At 31.5% G+C, this 18,868-nt stretch overlaps 4 protein-coding genes across 4 annotated transcripts; 3 read left to right on the top strand and 1 right to left on the bottom strand.

The window, feature by feature from the left end:
• Nucleotides 1-11: 11 nt before the first annotated feature.
• Nucleotides 12-4,042, top strand: LOC143919686 (dopaminechrome tautomerase-like). Its single transcript, XM_077442127.1, has 7 exons — nucleotides 12-92; nucleotides 2,047-2,604; nucleotides 2,681-2,907; nucleotides 2,985-3,099; nucleotides 3,183-3,263; nucleotides 3,350-3,460; nucleotides 3,536-4,042. The coding sequence occupies exons 2-7, from the start codon at nucleotides 2,050-2,052 to the stop codon at nucleotides 3,671-3,673; spliced, it is 1,227 nt and encodes a 408-aa protein (XP_077298253.1). The 5' UTR covers nucleotides 12-92; nucleotides 2,047-2,049; the 3' UTR covers nucleotides 3,674-4,042.
• LOC143910700 (protein yellow-like) lies at nucleotides 3,965-6,245 on the top strand. Its single transcript, XM_077429293.1, has 8 exons — nucleotides 3,965-4,042; nucleotides 4,560-5,004; nucleotides 5,071-5,191; nucleotides 5,265-5,492; nucleotides 5,573-5,687; nucleotides 5,761-5,841; nucleotides 5,925-6,035; nucleotides 6,111-6,245. The coding sequence occupies exons 2-8, from the start codon at nucleotides 4,563-4,565 to the stop codon at nucleotides 6,243-6,245; spliced, it is 1,233 nt and encodes a 410-aa protein (XP_077285419.1). The 5' UTR covers nucleotides 3,965-4,042; nucleotides 4,560-4,562.
• Nucleotides 6,246-8,191: 1,946 nt separating this feature from the next.
• Nucleotides 8,192-9,077, top strand: LOC143910508 (uncharacterized). Its single transcript, XM_077429403.1, has 2 exons — nucleotides 8,192-8,574; nucleotides 8,663-9,077. Exons 1-2 carry the CDS (start codon nucleotides 8,290-8,292, stop codon nucleotides 8,843-8,845), a joined length of 468 nt encoding a protein of 155 aa, XP_077285529.1. The 5' UTR covers nucleotides 8,192-8,289; the 3' UTR covers nucleotides 8,846-9,077.
• Nucleotides 8,965-18,119, bottom strand: LOC143909725 (pancreatic lipase-related protein 2). The gene is made up of 11 exons (XM_077428264.1): nucleotides 17,566-18,119; nucleotides 13,679-13,796; nucleotides 13,100-13,247; nucleotides 12,858-13,019; nucleotides 11,335-11,430; nucleotides 11,109-11,256; nucleotides 10,792-11,021; nucleotides 10,265-10,433; nucleotides 10,038-10,179; nucleotides 9,780-9,965; nucleotides 8,965-9,703 (listed from the first exon to the last, which is right to left on the bottom strand). Exons 1-11 carry the CDS (start codon nucleotides 17,660-17,662, stop codon nucleotides 9,580-9,582), a joined length of 1,620 nt encoding a protein of 539 aa, XP_077284390.1. The 5' UTR covers nucleotides 17,663-18,119; the 3' UTR covers nucleotides 8,965-9,579.
• Nucleotides 18,120-18,868: the final 749 nt, after the last annotated feature.

The raw sequence follows: 18,868 nt of genomic DNA on the forward strand, positions 1-18,868 counted from the left end.
TGGTCAAATTATTTAGAATTGATGTGGTAGGTGGGCTTAAGCGTTCAGTCTCTTTGAGACGACCCAACCTTACACTCGTCTTGTGGATTTCAGTAAGTCTAGTTTATAATATGTAGATTGAATATTTTGATTAGAGTTGAATGTCTAATATCTATCAAAAGTCATATAAAGTTGTTATATTGAAAATATTTAAATGATTATCATTACCCACCTTTCTCCAGTCGTAAAAGGATTAAAAGTTTTCAATTCATTTTTGTTGCTATTAATTTAGCATAACTTTTATTTATTACATATTGCTTAATTTGTCAGTATAACTTTCCTTTGATGTTCTGAAGTTTTATTCAGGAACATTTCTTACCCATGTTTCTCACATACTAATTCTTCATTCGTTCTCAATAATTCCAAGCAAGCATATGCATATAAATATGAATGTTTTGTTTATTTGTCTTCTATACAAATTTCGTTTTCAATTTAAAACCACCTAATTTGGTACTCTAACGTACACTGTAGACTGTATAGTTATTATTATTTAAATTTTTTTCCAACTCTCTGATTTAAACGATATGAATTCAATTTAAATTTCTATATCAAATTTCATGTATTATGAGTAATTTACTGACAAATGTGTATAAACAGTATATATATATATATATATATATATATATATATATATATATATATATATATATATATATATATATATATATATATATGTATATATATATTTATTTACTTATTTATACGGTCAAAAAAATCACTATTTTACACAAAACAAAAGAAAACTAGATATGAAATTTCAGTTCAATAAACCAAAAGGTTTCTGAGAAAAACATAAAAAACCTTGATTCTCTAGAGTAAAAGTACTACTTTCAGTTCAGATAAAAATATTTAAAAAATATAAGGTTATAAAAATTATTATTTCTATTACATGTAAAAAAATTTCAGTCTAATTTAGTTAGCGGTTTGGGAGATAATGGAATTCAAAAACTTAAAAAAAAAAGAGGACACCTATAAGGGGAGGTACCATTTCCAGTCAACTTAAAAATTTGAAAAAAATTTACATCGTGTCGATTAGAATTTCATTAACCGATACTAAGTTTCAGTTCGATAAGACTAACGGTTTTCAAAAAATCCCTAAAATACACAGACACACACACACACACACACACACACATACATTTTTTTCTTGATCATGAAAACGTGATCAGTAATCGCAGTAAAAATCTCGAGTTCGAATTTTCGCATGATCAGAAAACTTCATCTATTGTTACTACGTACATAGATAAAGTAAAAATAAGATACAATACAAATAAAATTATTAATAAAAATTTAGAAAAATATAAAGAAAGACAAAAAAAAGAAACTACAACATGTTAAAAAAATGTTTGAATAAATCGCATTTTAGCTTACATCAACTGACATTACATAAATAAATCAAACATATACAGCTCATTACCCTGTCTATGCAATCTTGACATGGCCAAGTTCGATGAATTGGTGATAAACCTGGGCATATTAAGAATATGGTTACATGCAATTGATCTGCCCGGTACATGGAATCTGATTCAGCTCACCAATTAAGAGCAGTCGATGATGCCATTAAGAATACCAAATAAACATAAAATATCATGAATTATTCTTCTATTACACAATTCTGATAAATACATTTCTTTATAAATGTTAGTAATATATTTAAACTTAGCAAGTTTTGTAAACTTTTTTTATATTAGTATAATATGTATAAACAGCATAAAAGTAAGATCTTTCTATATGTTTGAGTCCAACTATTATTCTACTATACATACCTTATTATCTAACTGCAAAATTGCACTGAATTAAAATTGGGTAATGAATGTCAATGTCAAACACCAACAATAGAAAAGGTTAAACTAATCAAACCTGCGCCAAATATGAAATCATTATTCAATTCAGGCACTTGAACTATGAATGCCTTCAAATTACATAACAAAATTGCACACTCAATTAACTTAACCTAACCTAACTTGTTTTGTATGTAACCTATGTATAGTTCGAATTTTATAACAGATCATGTCAAGCACAATAGTGCTATGCATCATATCTTTGGTCTGCTCAACATTTGGTGCAGAACTCAAAGAAGTCTTCTCGTGGAAACAGTTGGAATACAATTGGCCCAGCTCTGAATTTAAAGAAGAAGCTTTGAAAACAGATGCTTACATCCCACAGAACAATCTAGCTCATGGTATATCCATATGGAAGGATAAATTGTTTGTAACAGTTCCACGATACAAACCTGGTGTTGCTTCTTCACTCAACTACATTAAACTAGGATCAGAAAAGTCAGCGAAATTAACACCGTACCCATCATGGGACTTTAATTTCATAAAGGAGGAAACCAATAATTCCTTAAAAGACGATTCTTCAGTAGTTTCCGCCTTTAGATCTTGGGTCGATGGATGCGATAGGCTTTGGGTGATGGATACCGGTGTCGCTAACATTACAGGTGCACGAAAAGCAATAGCCAAGCCATCTTTGGTGATATTTGATTTGAAAACAGATAAGCTAGTACGGCGATATTTTTTAAAGGATACCGATATAAAGAAGAGTTCTTACTTGATCAACATTGTAAGTTCAATTTATGATTAAATTACATTTAAATCAAACGAGAATCTTATTCAAGATAGAATATATTATTTTTTAGGTAGTTGATGTAAATCCCGATATGTGTGACAATGCATTTGCATACATGCCCGATCTTGGCAGCTTCGCTCTGATAGTTTACAGCTTCGCTGACGATAGTTCTTGGCGTCTAAAGCATCACTATTTTTATTTCGATCCTTTGGCTGGTCAGTACAACATCGGTGGAGTCGAGTTTCAATGGACAGATGGTATCTTTGGTATCGGCCTTTCCAAAGCTAACTCTGATGGGTACTATTTGAAGTTCTTCGATTATGATTTATTTTTCAATTTCACTCTTGTCATATGGTGTTGTCATTGGATTTTAGAATAAAAAGAGTTTTCTTCCATGCAATGTCGAGTACTAAGGAATTCGAAGTACCAAATAATATTCTTCAGAACGAAACGTGGGCCACTAATACACAAAATTTCAACGATTTTAAGGTACATTTTAACTAATTATTTATTTGAGTATTGAGTAAGTACATGATATTGTATTAAATATTTATATATGCTACATTTTACAGTTTGTCGGAGAACGTGGTGAAAATTCTCAAGCGTCAATTAGTATCTTCGATGAAAATACTGGTGTTTTGTTTTATACTCAGGTTAAATTTTATAGTTTTATAAAAATAATTACATGTTTACATATCTGAATTTGTGACTTAGAAATGATTATTTGAATTTTAAATAGGTTAAGAAGAACGGTGTTGCTTGTTGGAACTCAAAAATGTCGTTGAAACCTGAGCATACTGCTTTAATAGCCCACAATGCTGAAACTCTAGAATTCCCTAATGACTTGAAGGTAATATACTTAAAACGTTGATATATTTTTTATGAAATACATAGATAAGAGATATATTATTTTTTGTTTTTTTAGATTGTTGATAATACTCTGTGGATTCTTTCCAATAAACTTCCAAAATACATTTACAAATCTCTGGATTCAAACGATGTCAACTTCAGAATCTTTAGTGTACCCATTGAAAACGCTATCAAAGAAACTGTCTGCGCTTAATTTTATACAATATTGTAATCTATAAACAACAAACGTAAACTATAAATATGTTATGTTGAGTTTGATTATATCCTAACCCGACATTTTTCGCATTTACATAATATATAAGTAATAAAAATTTGTATGCCTTTATCAAATAATTTAAGTATTTTTAAATCAAATCTAATGGTGTCATTATTATGATAATTAAATTTGAAAACTAATTTGCCTAATAGCAAGTTATATAATATAAATATGTAATATGTATAAGCAATCATCGCACACTATCAACGCACGCTTAATAAAAGGTCAGTCTTCTTGCTACTTTCATAAGAAGTACATCTGTTTTGTACTTCATAACTGAATTACATATATTTGTATTATTATCAGGTGATGTGTTTTTTTTTCTTTCATTTACTGCTTATTTGTGTTTTTCATTATAAATTTATCATATGAATTAGTTTTATAATAACTGTGCCCAAGTGATTTTCTTTTAATTGAGCAAGTCTAAAAAATATATTAAATAAACCAATAATTAAAATAAATCATTTACATTTTATATTATATTTCAAATTCATAAAATACATTAGAATAATGTTGTGTCAGAAACCTTATACCGTGTTAGTTTACAAATTTGAAACTCAGATAAATATTCTCTTTGCTTAATTAAAAGCAATTAAGAAATCGATTTGTATCAATTTGAGTTTTGCTGATACTTCAATAATTAATGTAATCACTATTTGATAAATAAAATATTACTTAGTCATTGCTTTAGAAATCAAATACATATTAATGAATGATACAAATGCAATTGATTAATCATATCTAAAAACAAATGTAGGCAATACATTTCCAATCACACTAACAATGCTAGAAATAACCGTTAAGCATAACTGAACAATTACAGAAAATGTATGTCAAATTATGCATCTTATTGGCGCTAACCTCATATTGCGCCATCGCCGTCGAAATAAACGAAGTATTTGCTTGGAATCACATTGAATATAACTGGCCTAATGATTCCATCAAATCTGAAGCTCTGAGATTGCGCGAGTATATTCCCCAGAATAATGTGCCTCTCGGTCTGATGAGATGGAAGGATAAAATGTTCGTCACCGTGCCGAGATGGAAATCAGGTGTAGCTGCAACACTTAATTACGTCGAAATCGGGAAGAGCAAATCTCCCCTGTTGATTCCGTATCCTTCTTGGGACATGAACTTACTTCTAAATAGAGATATCTTAAGCGACAAGTCCACAGATGAGGCGTTGCCAATAGTCTCAGTCATGCGGGTGTGGGTTGACGCATGCGATAGATTATGGGTTTTAGACAATGCAAAAGATAACATGTTGGGTATGTTATAGTAAAAACATTATAAATTATGCATATATGGGTATTGATATTAAATTTCAACCGAAGGTGGTGGTCCAGTCGTTGTACAGAGATCAATTTTAATATACGACTTGAAAACGGACAAGCTGTTGAGACGCTACTTTTTGAAAAATACGGATTTGCAAGATACTTCATTTCTAGGCAGCATTGTAAGTGATTTATTTATATTGTATATATATAACAATACACATAATACTTAATAATATTTTTAATATCGTATATGTGGTGGATGTGACTCCGTCGACTTGTGACAATGCATATGCTTATATTGCTGATCTAGCCGGCTTTAGCATTATAGTGTATAATATGAAAGAAAATACTTCATCAAAGATAAAACATTTGTATTTCCATCCTGATCCACTCTCCGGCGAGTTCATAGTCGGTGGAATACGAACTCATTGGACTGATGGTGTGCTAGGACTGACGTTGAGTAATTTACATACTGATAAGTAAATATATTTGTTAACAATAATAGTGTTTGTATGTAAAAATTATATAATGATATTTATTGATAATTTTGATATTACAGTTATAGAACACTATATTTTCACGCTTTGACGAGTACTACTCAATTTGAAGTTTCTACGGGAGTGTTGCAAAATTCGACAAGGGCAAATGATTTGCGTTTCTTCGATGATTTCAGAGTAATGATATGAAATTCAGATGTTCAAAACTTTATATAAGATTGATAATCATATTAAATTGTAATCAAATTAGGTGACAGGTCAACGAGGAACTAAAACTCAATCGACTACAAGTTGTTTTGATGAAAAGACTGGAGTAATATTTTATGCTCAGGTTTTATTTTTTTAATATAATTATGAAATTTCATGCTAGAAAGAAATATTTTGATACTAATTTTTTTTTTTTTTTTTAAATAGGTTAATAAATATGGACTGGCAATGTGGAATACTAATACAGTGTTGAGCCAGTCTACTTTTGAATTGGTTGTACAGAATGAAACACTTTTAGAATTTCCTGCTGATATTAAGGTAAGAAAAAACCTTGTAAAAAATGAGCACGTTTAAATTTAATCTTTCATAATTACTTTGAATTTTTTTTTGTAGATTGACGAAGATCGTAATATTTGGATGCTTACAAATAAATTGCCAAAATTTTTCTATGGTGAATTCGACAAAGTTGGTGCAAATTTTCGCATTGTTTCAATCTCGGCAAAATCTATTTTAGGTGGTAATGAATGAAAAATTGATATGCTAAGTATTTAATCATATTTAAAACTGGAAAATGTGTACTATTGAAATTCAAAATTTTAATTTATATGAATATTTGTAAATGTAAAGACAATATTGTATTTTATTGGTTTTTAACAAATCAAAATTTTAAAAAACAAAGGTAAACATGCGTTTTATTCTCTCCCCTAACAATTTTTTTAATCATTGGCCGTTCTATAATAGTTGATAATTTCAATATTAAATCAAAAAGTAAAATTGTATGCTGTTTCTTATAAATTTAGTATTGAACAAGATCATTAATATGAACATGCAAAGCTCTACTTCTATTTATTTTAGTAAATTTCAAATTGTGGCGTCAACAAGAATTTTGATAGTTAACAAAAATCAAAAAAGTGTATCCCCCTCAAATTTTTAAATTAAAATTCTTACCCATAATATATTCATGCATGAAACAATGTGTTTTGTGAAAGAAAATCCTCCATTGCATTTTGTAGGTGATAAATAATATATAAAGAAAGGAATGACAGTAAAAGTTTGTACTATAGGGCGGATTAAAGATTTGGTCCGTTTCCCGGCCTATGGAAATTCAGTTGTATTTTGAAGAGGATCTTTATTACTCGATTGATACAGGTGTATTTGTATGTACAGCGAATTAGGTAGGTGATTCGCTGGAACGAGCCAGGTCGAGTTCCTGAAGCTCACTGGCATCTGGGGACGATGCGCTGGTTTATAAAGGTGTTGCTTGAGTAACGTGTAGCTGGGCTGGTGAGATCACGTTCTGGAAGATTCCAGCGGGGTCGAGGTCTTCCTTTGTGTTCTATGTTTGATGCGTAGTTGCGTAGCTCCTTGGGATTTCCTGTGTACTTGTGATTGCGTATCTGGAGCGAGTCGGATCGCCTTTATGGGTAAGCTGGACGAAGTATTTCGGCCACGGCTGACTTTCGTGTACGAGAACAGGACGCGAAGATGTCATTTGTACAGATTAAGTTCGATTAGGGAAATAGGTGATATTATCGACCAAGTTTCGTATGGTACAAGTCGTGCTATATCCCTACAGTACATACACGATAATGTCATTCATATTTCATAATCAAATAGAATCATAAATCTATCTAAAATTTAAACAATTATTCACTAAAATCTTGATCACAGAACATTTGGCACCCAAAAACTCCTTAAATTAAAAGCCACACACGCGAAATATTCCGTATTCACGATTTTTGTGGCAATGATTGTCGTGCGCGCGATCGCAATGTGCGAAATAATCCGTTACCATTTGAAACATACATAGCAGTTTGGCTTAATGGTAGCGTATATATTTAGCACCACTGAGGTCGAAGGCTCGAGTCCTCATCAAACTGCTGGTTAGGTTTGGGGGTTTTGTGACTCCAAATCGATCGTTTCTCTATCAGAGTTTGCCAATTTTATCTGATCATTGTTGAAACGGTTCCTGAAAATTGGTATTAGATCATTTCCTGTTGTCACAAAATCTGTGTATAATTTGTAAAAATTATGCACATTAATCTGAAATCTATAGATATCTCTATAGACATCTCTATAATTTCGTGTTTATTATATGTATAAAAATTGTACACAAAAATCTAAAAAGAATCCAAAGATGTCTCTATGATTATTATTTCTATACTGATTAATTGTTATATGCTATGTATTCTGATTGTATATATATTATTGTATTTCTGACCGTTATCGTACACTCGTCACATTGGAGTGATCTGTAATGATGAGTGTATATTGATTGTAACAATAAAATAAAATAAAATATGTATAATTGAGTTTTTTTTTATTTTATCAAAATTTTAAAATAGCATATTTCGATTTTAAATCAATGGCCTTATCAATCAATTTACCGTACTTGAATTGATTCGTTCAGATAAATACGAATTTTTCTCACCTTATATGTTCATTAAAATAACTGTTACGACCAAAGCTAGCGCGACCAGACGTCAAATCGTCGACCGATAACATTCATTAGCGTCGTAGCGACGCGACAGTACGCATCTGAGTGCTTATATACAAGCAACTTATATCCGAGATGACTGACCGAAGTCGAAGGCAATCTGAAGAGTCTTCCGACTTTATATCGTTCTCCGGGAGTCCGTCAGGGCCGGAGCCGCGATCTCAACACACTCCTCAACAGACCAGACCTTACTTTCGTTCGCCCAGAGGTTATAATAACTCCAACCGCAATTCCCAAGGATTCAGTGGCCGACCACACATGAACCATTCAACACCTTACAATAGAAACCAGCGAAGCTTTCATAATAACTTCAGACACTCCACGCCTCAGCACAACAGACGCCCCTTTAATAATGGACAGGTTAGGTTACCGTTACCGTTACCATTCAAAAAATCTTGATTTTGAAATACATATGTACGGTTAAACTTATTTTGTTTTTTAAACACAGGACAAGGATGCAAACTTTGATATCACTAAATACTTTCATCCATCAATGTTGGAAAATCCCTGGGCTCAATTGGAGGAGGAATTGAAAAATAGAGTCGATGATGATTCAAGTTCTGACAGCGAGCCCATGCAGAGCGATTCAGATGACTTTTCAAAGAACGAATCCATCAATACTACTAGATGATAATTTGATCGCTTTTCGTTTACATTGATATATAATGTATTTATGTAGATCATTTTTATTGATCAATTGTAAATAAATGTTTAGGATGTAAATATTTACTTGTAATAAAAATAGTGAATGAATAATGTTTAAATATTTTATTATGATTGCTATTTTAAAATTTATCTCACACACATTACAATAAATGAAAACAATCATTGAATATCAATGGTTCATTTCAACATTAAATATGAATTATTGAATTTTTTAATAATAATATCGCATAGTATTAAATAATGAATGAATACATTTATAATATTATCGAATTTGATAAATAAAACAGATCAAAATCGAATGTTTGATCTTTTAAAGGCGAGGATACAATGCAAATAATCCTGTCCAAAAGAATCAACATAGCTTTATGATTTAAACATAAAAATTTAGGCAGTTTAGTCTTGAAAAAAAGACCCAGCTTATAATTTATAGTTGAAAGCTTTACATGCGAGTATTTTTTTAAAAGTCAGCTTTAAGTAAGTCTCGTGTCAAAAAAATACTCTTAGCGGAACTGCATCCATTTTAGTATGGAAGGCAAAACCTAATAAAGTTGCTCGCTTTATCGATCGAGCGAAACACAAACATACGATTCGTTCAAATAAATACAATATAATCCTTAAACTAAATCATAAAATATCTTAACATACGCTTGTAATAATTTGTACTGTAGTAAATATGTAAATACTTGGATCGATTTATATTCAAAACACGAATCTCGACTTTGTGGAAATTTTAATTGGTGACAAGTTCCGACAATGATGCTGTTGAAAGTAACTGGGCGTGTTGACGATGACAGGAGATTCTTGCGGTGGACAAACTGTTATGCTGAAAATGATACACCAAACGTATTACAATCCGTACCCGTATTGACTTTATTACATTTATCGTAAGTAAGACGTACCCCGATCTATGTTCCAATGATTCGATGTGGATCCAGGCCACGTAAACACGTGGAGACATTAGGATTCTCCACGTGAGAGGGTTCAACAGATTCGTTTCATACTCCCATTCGACTTTTGCTGACTCCGGAATGCCGATATCTCTCGCAGACACTACTAGTGTTCTTTGCGTTGCTGGTTTGTGAAGTCTATATAATAAAATTCTATTGTAAAATGACGTTTTTTATTGTATTTGGGATTTTATATTCATTTATAATTACCCGGTATGTTCTTCGAGTGGAATTCTTTCTGAGAATGTTCCATTTCTGCTGATCAATACCATCCATAGTCTCCCGACGTCTCCACCGTGTGTTGAACTCTCTATCGATGCTGATATATTTACTGTTATTCTATAGTGCATGCCTGAAGAAAATTGAAAATGAATTATTTATTCACAAAAATTATGTAAAATAATAATAATAAAAAAAAATTAAACAAAAATACTCACTACAAAAGCTTTCTCTATCGGTAGTCATGAAAAAGACATTCAATGGCTTGGAAACATCAATTGTATTACTTTCTACGAGCCTTTTATATCCTCGATAAGAATGGAAGCCGAACGGCAAGCAATTATGATCTTCTTCCCCGCATTTGAAACAGGCTCCACGAGTAAAATCCTACACCAAAACAAATCATCAGATTAATACAATCAAAATAGTACAACCTCCATACCATAATATTTTTTACATGTAGTTTCATAAAAAGAATCCAACCCACACAAATTTTATTCTGATAATTGCAACTTCACGAACCTTTTTCGTACAATGTATCATAAATATGCACATATTCTGTTTTTCCGAAACTTTATCAGTGGAGCAAAAGAAATGATTGAATATACATATACATATATAAACTAAAAATAGTTTGTAGTGTATATAGTAAGCAATGGAAATTTGCTTTTATATTAGTTGGTTAAAACATTATTGATGCGTTGGAATCCTTTTTTGTAAAGCTAAGTTTTAATACAAAACATACTTGATACGATTCACATTGCATAGTGAGGAATGGGCACGACGGCGAAATGCTCTCCGTGAAGAATTCATACGCTCGAATGTGATTACAACCAAGGAACTGACGCAGAGTGCGGAATATGGATCCCTGTTGAGCATTGAGGTACTCCATCATTCCCTGATTGCAACCGGGCTGATTTGATCCGCCATTTGGGAAATAGTCAATGTGACCAATGCTTTCAAAAAGACCCAAACCTTGAAACAAAACATTAAACAATATAATTCAATACGTAATTTAAGTATACTGTAATACTTCTCGAGTATAGTGTAGTATCTATATACCTCCTTTGATGAAGAGGGACGCATCGGTGTGAACAATATCCACAAACTTGGCATCGCTCTTTTCGAGTCGCACTACGTTGGCGACTTTGTTGAAATACGGATCGGCAGGATCCAATCCTGTGATGCGACCCAACTTTAATCCGAAATCCTGCACATATAATTATAGTATTTAGAATCAATCATCCACACTCATATACTATAGAATGTTATTAATTTGAATTTATACCGTTTGTAAAACATTTCCTGCATAGCCGCCCAAATGTGCTCCAAGCGAATGACCGATGAAGTGGAAGTTGTCCAAGTTTTTCAAATTCAGATTTGACTGCGAAATAAATAAATTAATTTACGTTGATTATATAATATGTTGATAAATTTGTATGTGTGTGTGTCATATTTAATTGTAAGAGGCATAATGATAAGGCATTGTTTTTCTTTTTTTTAGTGCCCAACCCACTTGCATTGCTATCTTTCATTAGAGCTTATACTAAAAATTAAGATAAAGTTTAATGAAAACATTTCGATGTGTTATAAAAAAGAAACACAAATTAATCTTTATAATATGATAACATTTCAAACATTTTTCAGGAAATACTCAACTATTTTTAAAAATTATTGTGAGAAAGAATGGTAAAAAAATAGTCTCAGTCGAAAATACAAATATTTATGGAAAACACTAATAAAAGAATCCACATTAGGTAAAGAATAAGAAAGATAATTAATTAGTGCTTTCAAATTAGTCAATTTTGATTTTATTCCCAAACTTTACTGTCAGAATAGTTGCTATAGGAGCCAGCAAAATATTTATACTTATTGGAAAATCATAATGATAAATTAAAAATTATACGAAATAAGTACATATATGTATATGTCCCTATCCCGCACTAGAGGCATGATTAAAGTGACTATACGTCCCGTTCTGAACGGGACCATCCCGTTTTTAGGTAGCCTGTCCCGTTGTCCCCAAGCACAGCTTCGGGACGCTGAAATGTCCCATTTTCAAAAAGACAGTATATTTATTGAATTATTATATATGTATATATCGTATAATTATTGAATACATTTTATGCCAGCCCGGAACTAATGCACCCGTAGAAAGAGTCTTTTCACAGATGAACAAGTTGTGGACGACCGAAATAACACAATTTCAAGTCGCAATTCTTAAAACGATGTTGTTAAATAAAATCAATTTTAAGATATCCTGCCAAGAATTTCATTCCTATTTAAAAGCAAACCCAGTAATACTTAAGAAAATTTGTTCATCAGAAAAATATAAAACAACATATTTTTTTATATTTATATTATTCATTCCTGTTCTTTTCTCTTCTTCATCAACATTCCTGTTCTTTATATTAATAAATAAAACCTATGTAAAAATACGCGTTTTCTTGAATACACATACTATTACGTAAAAATGGGTAGATGTCCCGTTTTGAGGACAAAAATAAATGGTCACATTAGGCATGATCCAAGCAATTGGGAAGAATCAGCATTTCTTCAACACAAAAATCGTGGCCCAACAAGTTTGAAATTCGTTACGAAACGCTAACAGATAGGAATATGTTAACAATAAGTTTTAAAGCGCTAAGAACATACAAAAAAATGACATCTTATTGAAAAGGTCAAACCCATACAAGGCTAAGCCGCAAAAAAAGAAGATAGTACATATTCAAAACATTTTAAAAATTTAATCTTTGTATATCAAGAAAAAGGCTTGAATTATTTAAAATTTAACTTATCAAAATAACTTACATATATATCATATATGAGATGGGCAGTCATAGTACCGACAAGTCGTATATTAGCACAAGCTTGAACATACGGCGGGCTTGATCCAGCTCTCCAATCAACGCTTATGACCGTCGCATTGGCATTGATGTCCAATGATAAGAGTGTCGAAGTCATCTTTTCAATCTGGAGATGGAAAACATTAAAATCAAACTACACACTGAAATAATTACCATACAAAATTTCAGAACACTTTTATAACATACCCATAACTTATCTCCGCTTTCCAAATATCCATGAGATATGAAATAGAATGGACCTGCCGGATTTATCCGACTCGGCTTGATTCTTTCAGGCTCGTTGGTATCGAGGATATATGGAATCTTTGCCTTATGTCTGGAGAATGATGGATATCTAAAACATACATTCATATTTGAAGTAGATAATGGAATTTGTATAATTCTAAATATATACATATTAGTTTGGTGAAATGAATTCCTCGAGTATCAAGTATGTCAAATATTTATTTTTTTGAAATTTCTATGTATTGCATTCATTCAGATATTGAGTTTTATATCGGTGCAGTTCAAAAGGCCACAATGATTGGCCATTATTGACGATTTATCGCAGAACAATTCACGAAAATTACGTAAATAATTATAGTCTCTAGACGTTTCGGAGACGAAAACAATGTCATTTATCAAACATAATTATAATATTAAGGTTGATGACTTAAAAAAAAATCACATTCGATAAACAAATGATCTGGTATGTTTACTAGCCGTATCGACGTGCGTCGGGATAGCATGTGCAATGTGAGAATGTTGTAAATATTTAGTGTTTACCGTATTTTCAAGATTTCTGGTGACTTTGGAAAAAGGCTTATCGGTCTGTTGTCGGTTACCCATGGTTCAACGATTGAAAAACATCCATAGATTCCATAGCATTTCTCGGTTTCGATATCTGAAAATGAATATCATAAATATTATGAGTCAATTATAAAATTGTATATGCAGCTTGGTTTTTGAGTAGTAATTGTAAAATTAAAAGAGGAGTGGATGACATATATGCTTCAACAAATCAGAATTGCCTAAAACTGTAGTCTTATTAGTATTCAATTAGACCAGTGCTACTCAAACTTTTTTAGTTGGCGGACCAGCATATATGTATTTTTCAGTAATTTTCACGGACCAGCATCATATTTTTAAATAAAAAATGTTATATATGAATATGAGTGAAAATTTGTTCATATAACAAATAAAAATAATATAAAATATAAGTAGTAAAATTTATTTTATTGAATTCAAAGAAGTACTATAAAATCTATAAATCATATATGTATTTACTAAGACAAAGATGAAAAATTAAAATGAAAAAAAAAAAACTAATGAGACATGAGCTTGTTTGTTATTAGATAAATACGAATAAATACTAGTACGAGCTTTTAGCTCGCAATTTTACCGATTTAAAATTCAGCACACTTCCAATTAACCCTTTTAAACGAAAACAAAAAATATTGTGGCCAGAACGATATCCCAAAAAAGCATGTTTTAATAGAAAATATTCAATATGAAATAGTCTTAGCAGTGGAAAATTAACAGTGAAAAATTAAAAGTGAAAATACATACTTTTGACTTTTGATTTAAACTGGACAACTACTTAGAGAGATTTGAAAGCTGAAAAGTACTACAAATAAAAGATAAAATACCCGACTATAGAATCCAATCTTCATTTTGAACAGAGAATTGACAGATTTTGAGACATCGACCGAACAACACCAAGATATAGAAAAATCGCGCGATTTAAAAAACACATATACATATCTCCGAATCTCGAGCCAATCAACTTTTTTTATTACCAGATTCGTGTCACTGGGCATAGATCTATAGGAAAAGTCATATCTCGTCTCTAAACCAAAAAAAAAGTCGTCATTTGTCGAACAGTGTAGTCGTTTATAATCCGCGCCAATATCTTGGCATAGTATCCGGAATAATCTCGAGTTTGTAGGGCTTGGCTTTATATAATTTATTATATATAATGAATGAGATGATGCAACGTTATCATAAGATAATGTTTTAGTTTTTTATTTACTAATTATTTGTGCACGGACCGGCTACAGCCGGTACACGGACCAGTACTGGGCCGCGGACCATATTTTGAGTAGCACTGAACTACACTTCTTAAATACTAAGTAAACCACAATTTTGAATTAGATTTCAATAATCATATTAAATAAACATTTAAATTGTGCGTTTTTATTATAATGCACTGTTATATAATATTTAATTCAAGTATTGTTAAATTTAATATTAGCTAGTCAATATTCCATAAGTTGTTTAAATAAGTAGACGAGACTAAGATATGGATAAAATTTAGCCTAGCAATATCCAATATGCATTTTAGAAACCAAAAATAAAAATATTCTTTTCTCATAAGTATGTAGTTCAAAAATGAAGCACACACATGCATATGTACATGTACATATGTTTGCTTTATTATTGTACCAGTTAGTATGTTTAACTACTGTAAAAGATTACTTAGCTAAAGCTTTACTAAAACAGTATCAAATTTATTTAGTTCGTGTTAAGTTTATTTTTGCATTTTGCAAAAGTAATTAACCAATAATAACTCCAATGCTTATAGTGTACGCTCCCGGAAACTGAACGAAAGTCTTTCTTAGCAATTACCGCTCGAGTTAGTACGTTTAGATAAAAATAAAAAATATGGAGATAGAAAATCAATCCTTATAAACGTGGTGAAATAAAAAACTGACAAAAAAAATGCAAAATAGCACAGATAAAAAATCCGTAAAAATATATATATTTTTGACGTTTAAAATTCGCTAGAAAATTAATTATAAGTATTTTAAAACAATAAAAAATCACAATCAATATGAAAAAAACATCTGACTATTGATTCCAAGACTCACTTTGAGCCCAGCAATACTAGATTTTGAATTAAAGCCAAAAATCTGTAAAAAGTGCGCATTTTTTTAAACGCTCATATCTCGTAAAGGAGACCCAAACAACAAAAATCATTATCATATTCGAATTCAGTGGGTCAAACTTAGTAAAGAATGGTTAGTCTGTGCTCTGGTAACTTAAAAACGTGATTTTTTGTTGCTCAGTGTTATCAACGTGAACAAATACACTTTAGAATAAGCCTCAAAATAATTTAAATCCATAGTCCACATACATATTTTATCTGTGGATTATTTTAGTACATATCATATATGTCTATAATTATCCCATGTTTGATAAATTCCCATGACTTTTTATTCAAGTCTATTTTGACCTACAGATTAGGTACAAATCGATTACGACTTTTGACATCGAAAATGATAAAAATAACTAAAATGTATGCTTATATGATATTGATTGACAGTCAAATACATCAATTGCACTAAACTGAATATATGTACATACATAAATGTATCTAAGCGATTTTGATAGTAAAAAACTGACACAAACCAGTTTTTTTTTAATTCTACACAAAAAAAATAACAAGATTATCACTTTTATTCAAGGAATGTGGTATTTAGTTTTATCAATGCTAAATATTTATGATGAATTAATTTTAAGTTTAATACGTTTAAGCATGAATTAAGTTTAATATGCTTGAATTAATTTAAATACCTTAATGAATTAAGTTGAATACGTTAAAGCATGTCATTGAAATTATCTTCCCGCTCCGTTGATTTTGAAACCAGCAGTACAATATAAAATTGAGCAAAGTTTTCTTGCAAATCTGTTACATTTCAGTTGGCCTTTCAATATAATCAGATCGGCTTAAAAACGTTTAAATTAAAATAGACAAGCCAGCAGAATAGACTAGTGGTTAGCATATAATGCTTTGAACGGAGTGGTCACGGGTTCAAATCCCACTGGTTTCTGAGCTGTCAAAACGCTAAATATAATATTCAAAGGGGTAATCCTTTGGAATCTACATTACAACGTTGCTATTATTCGCTGAGTTTTCAATAATATGAAAAATATAGCAACCCCTGGTAAGCATTCAGAATAGACTAATGGTTAGAATATAATGCTTTGAACAGAGTGGTCACGGGTTCAAATCCCACTGGTTTCTGCTGGCCAGACCTTGGATTTGTGACTCCAGGTCGATCGTTTCCTATCAGAATTTACCAATTTATCTGACTTTCATTGAAACGGTTTCAACAAATTGGCAGCCTTACCCATTTTATCGCAAATCTCGAGTTTTCAGCAATCTCTAATTTCTCTGAATTGTATAAAATGCTGCAAATTTACAAATCTGATCATTAATGTATCTGTGATATGTATTTACTGATTTGTTTAAAAATGCTGCAAATTTACAAATTTGACCATATGTAGATGTCTCTGTGGGTCTTAATTGACATGTATTTACTTTGTATAATACGTGTATCAAATGTACAATGTCTCTGGACAGGAAGGCACATTGGGGTTACCTGTTAGGCCTTCCTGGTATAGATTAAAAATAAATAAATAAACTAAGCGTATGCATTTCAACATTTTTGCAATATGGAATGAAATCGTTGCATAATATATGTACTTGCTCTATACAATTCTAGATGAACCCTCTTCTTTAAATTAAACTCCTATGTAATGAATAGTTTGTATGGTGAAATTTATATTTGATTCATTTCCGACAGTAAGCTGATGATGATATATAATGTATGAAGCATTTTATATAACGCATGGAAATCCCCAAATCGAACATCTAAAAATAAACTCACCCGGTTGACTTTCTATGGAATTATCCTGTGAATTATTCTGATTTCGAAGGACCAGCAGCATCGTATTCAGCATGATTCCACTGGTAATATTTATCATGATTCTAGAAGTCTATTCAAGCACTATGATTTCAATAAGCCGACGCCGAAACGGCAAAACTACACTTCCTCTATGACGAGAATCGAATTTATTTACAGAGATATGTACGTCTGATTAGCTTCGCAGACGGGAACTATATGGACAGCTGAATCGATAGTCGTTTTTATCTGAACGCAACCAGTGACGCAAATGGCCAGCCATCGCATGTATAATTGTTGACCCCTTACACAAATAATGTACTTAAAGTTCATCAATTTAATTAATGTCAACATGTATAGTAACACATTAAGAACGAAAATTCACAAGGCGCACATTATCAATGAATAGTACTTGCACATCGAAAAAGTTCAAACAAATATCTATTTAAAACTCATATCATATTGAACTTCTCGTTAATTCGTTTCGTTCTCCAGCTACTGCGTGGTAATACGTCATGCCCGTTGTTGCTGCAACAGTTGGGACTTTATGTACCTAATAATTACATATGTGCGTGGTAGATATCATCATTTGATGGTTGTACCTCCTGCTCGCACAGTTCTTTTTCGAATGGCTCCTATACCAAGAGCTATTCGACTTCTCAATGAAATCGTTGCTGTCGTCCCTGAATGTGATATTTTCCACCTCGGTGAGCGTAGATTATCAGATATTATTTTAATATATTTATCTGGTAACCTGCGCTCATCATTACTTTCTTAATTTGAATGCGATGTATGAGTGGAGTCTTAATCTACTCTCTTCCATTTGGGCCTCGCAGAGATGTTTTGTATTTGTAGCTTGTTCTTATTTATCGGAACAGGCTGCAGGTGCAATACATTTATTTTATTTTACATATATACCAGGAAGGCCTTACAGGTAAACCCCAATGCGCCTTCCTGGCCAATTACAAATAATTACAATTCAGCATTTTTATATAAATCACTGAATTACGAGACACTGTGAATCTCGCAAATCAATGAGACATCTATCAATTAGTACACAAACTTATTATCGTACATTCATTAATAACAAATTATAGGTGACATATCGTATAGGAGGGATTTTTAGCCAATTTTTTTTCCGTTTCAACAATGAAATCAGAGAAAATTGGAAAACTTTGATAGGAAACGATCCACCTGAAGTCACAAATACAGGTCTAACCAACAGCATACTTAGAAAAATTATTTTCATTCGAGGCCCGGCGCCTCTCGATGCTAAGCAGAAGCTTAA

The sequence above is a fragment of the Arctopsyche grandis genome, chromosome 1 (genome assembly GCF_051622035.1).
Source record: "Arctopsyche grandis isolate Sample6627 chromosome 1, ASM5162203v2, whole genome shotgun sequence".
NCBI lineage: Eukaryota > Metazoa > Arthropoda > Insecta > Trichoptera > Hydropsychidae > Arctopsyche > Arctopsyche grandis.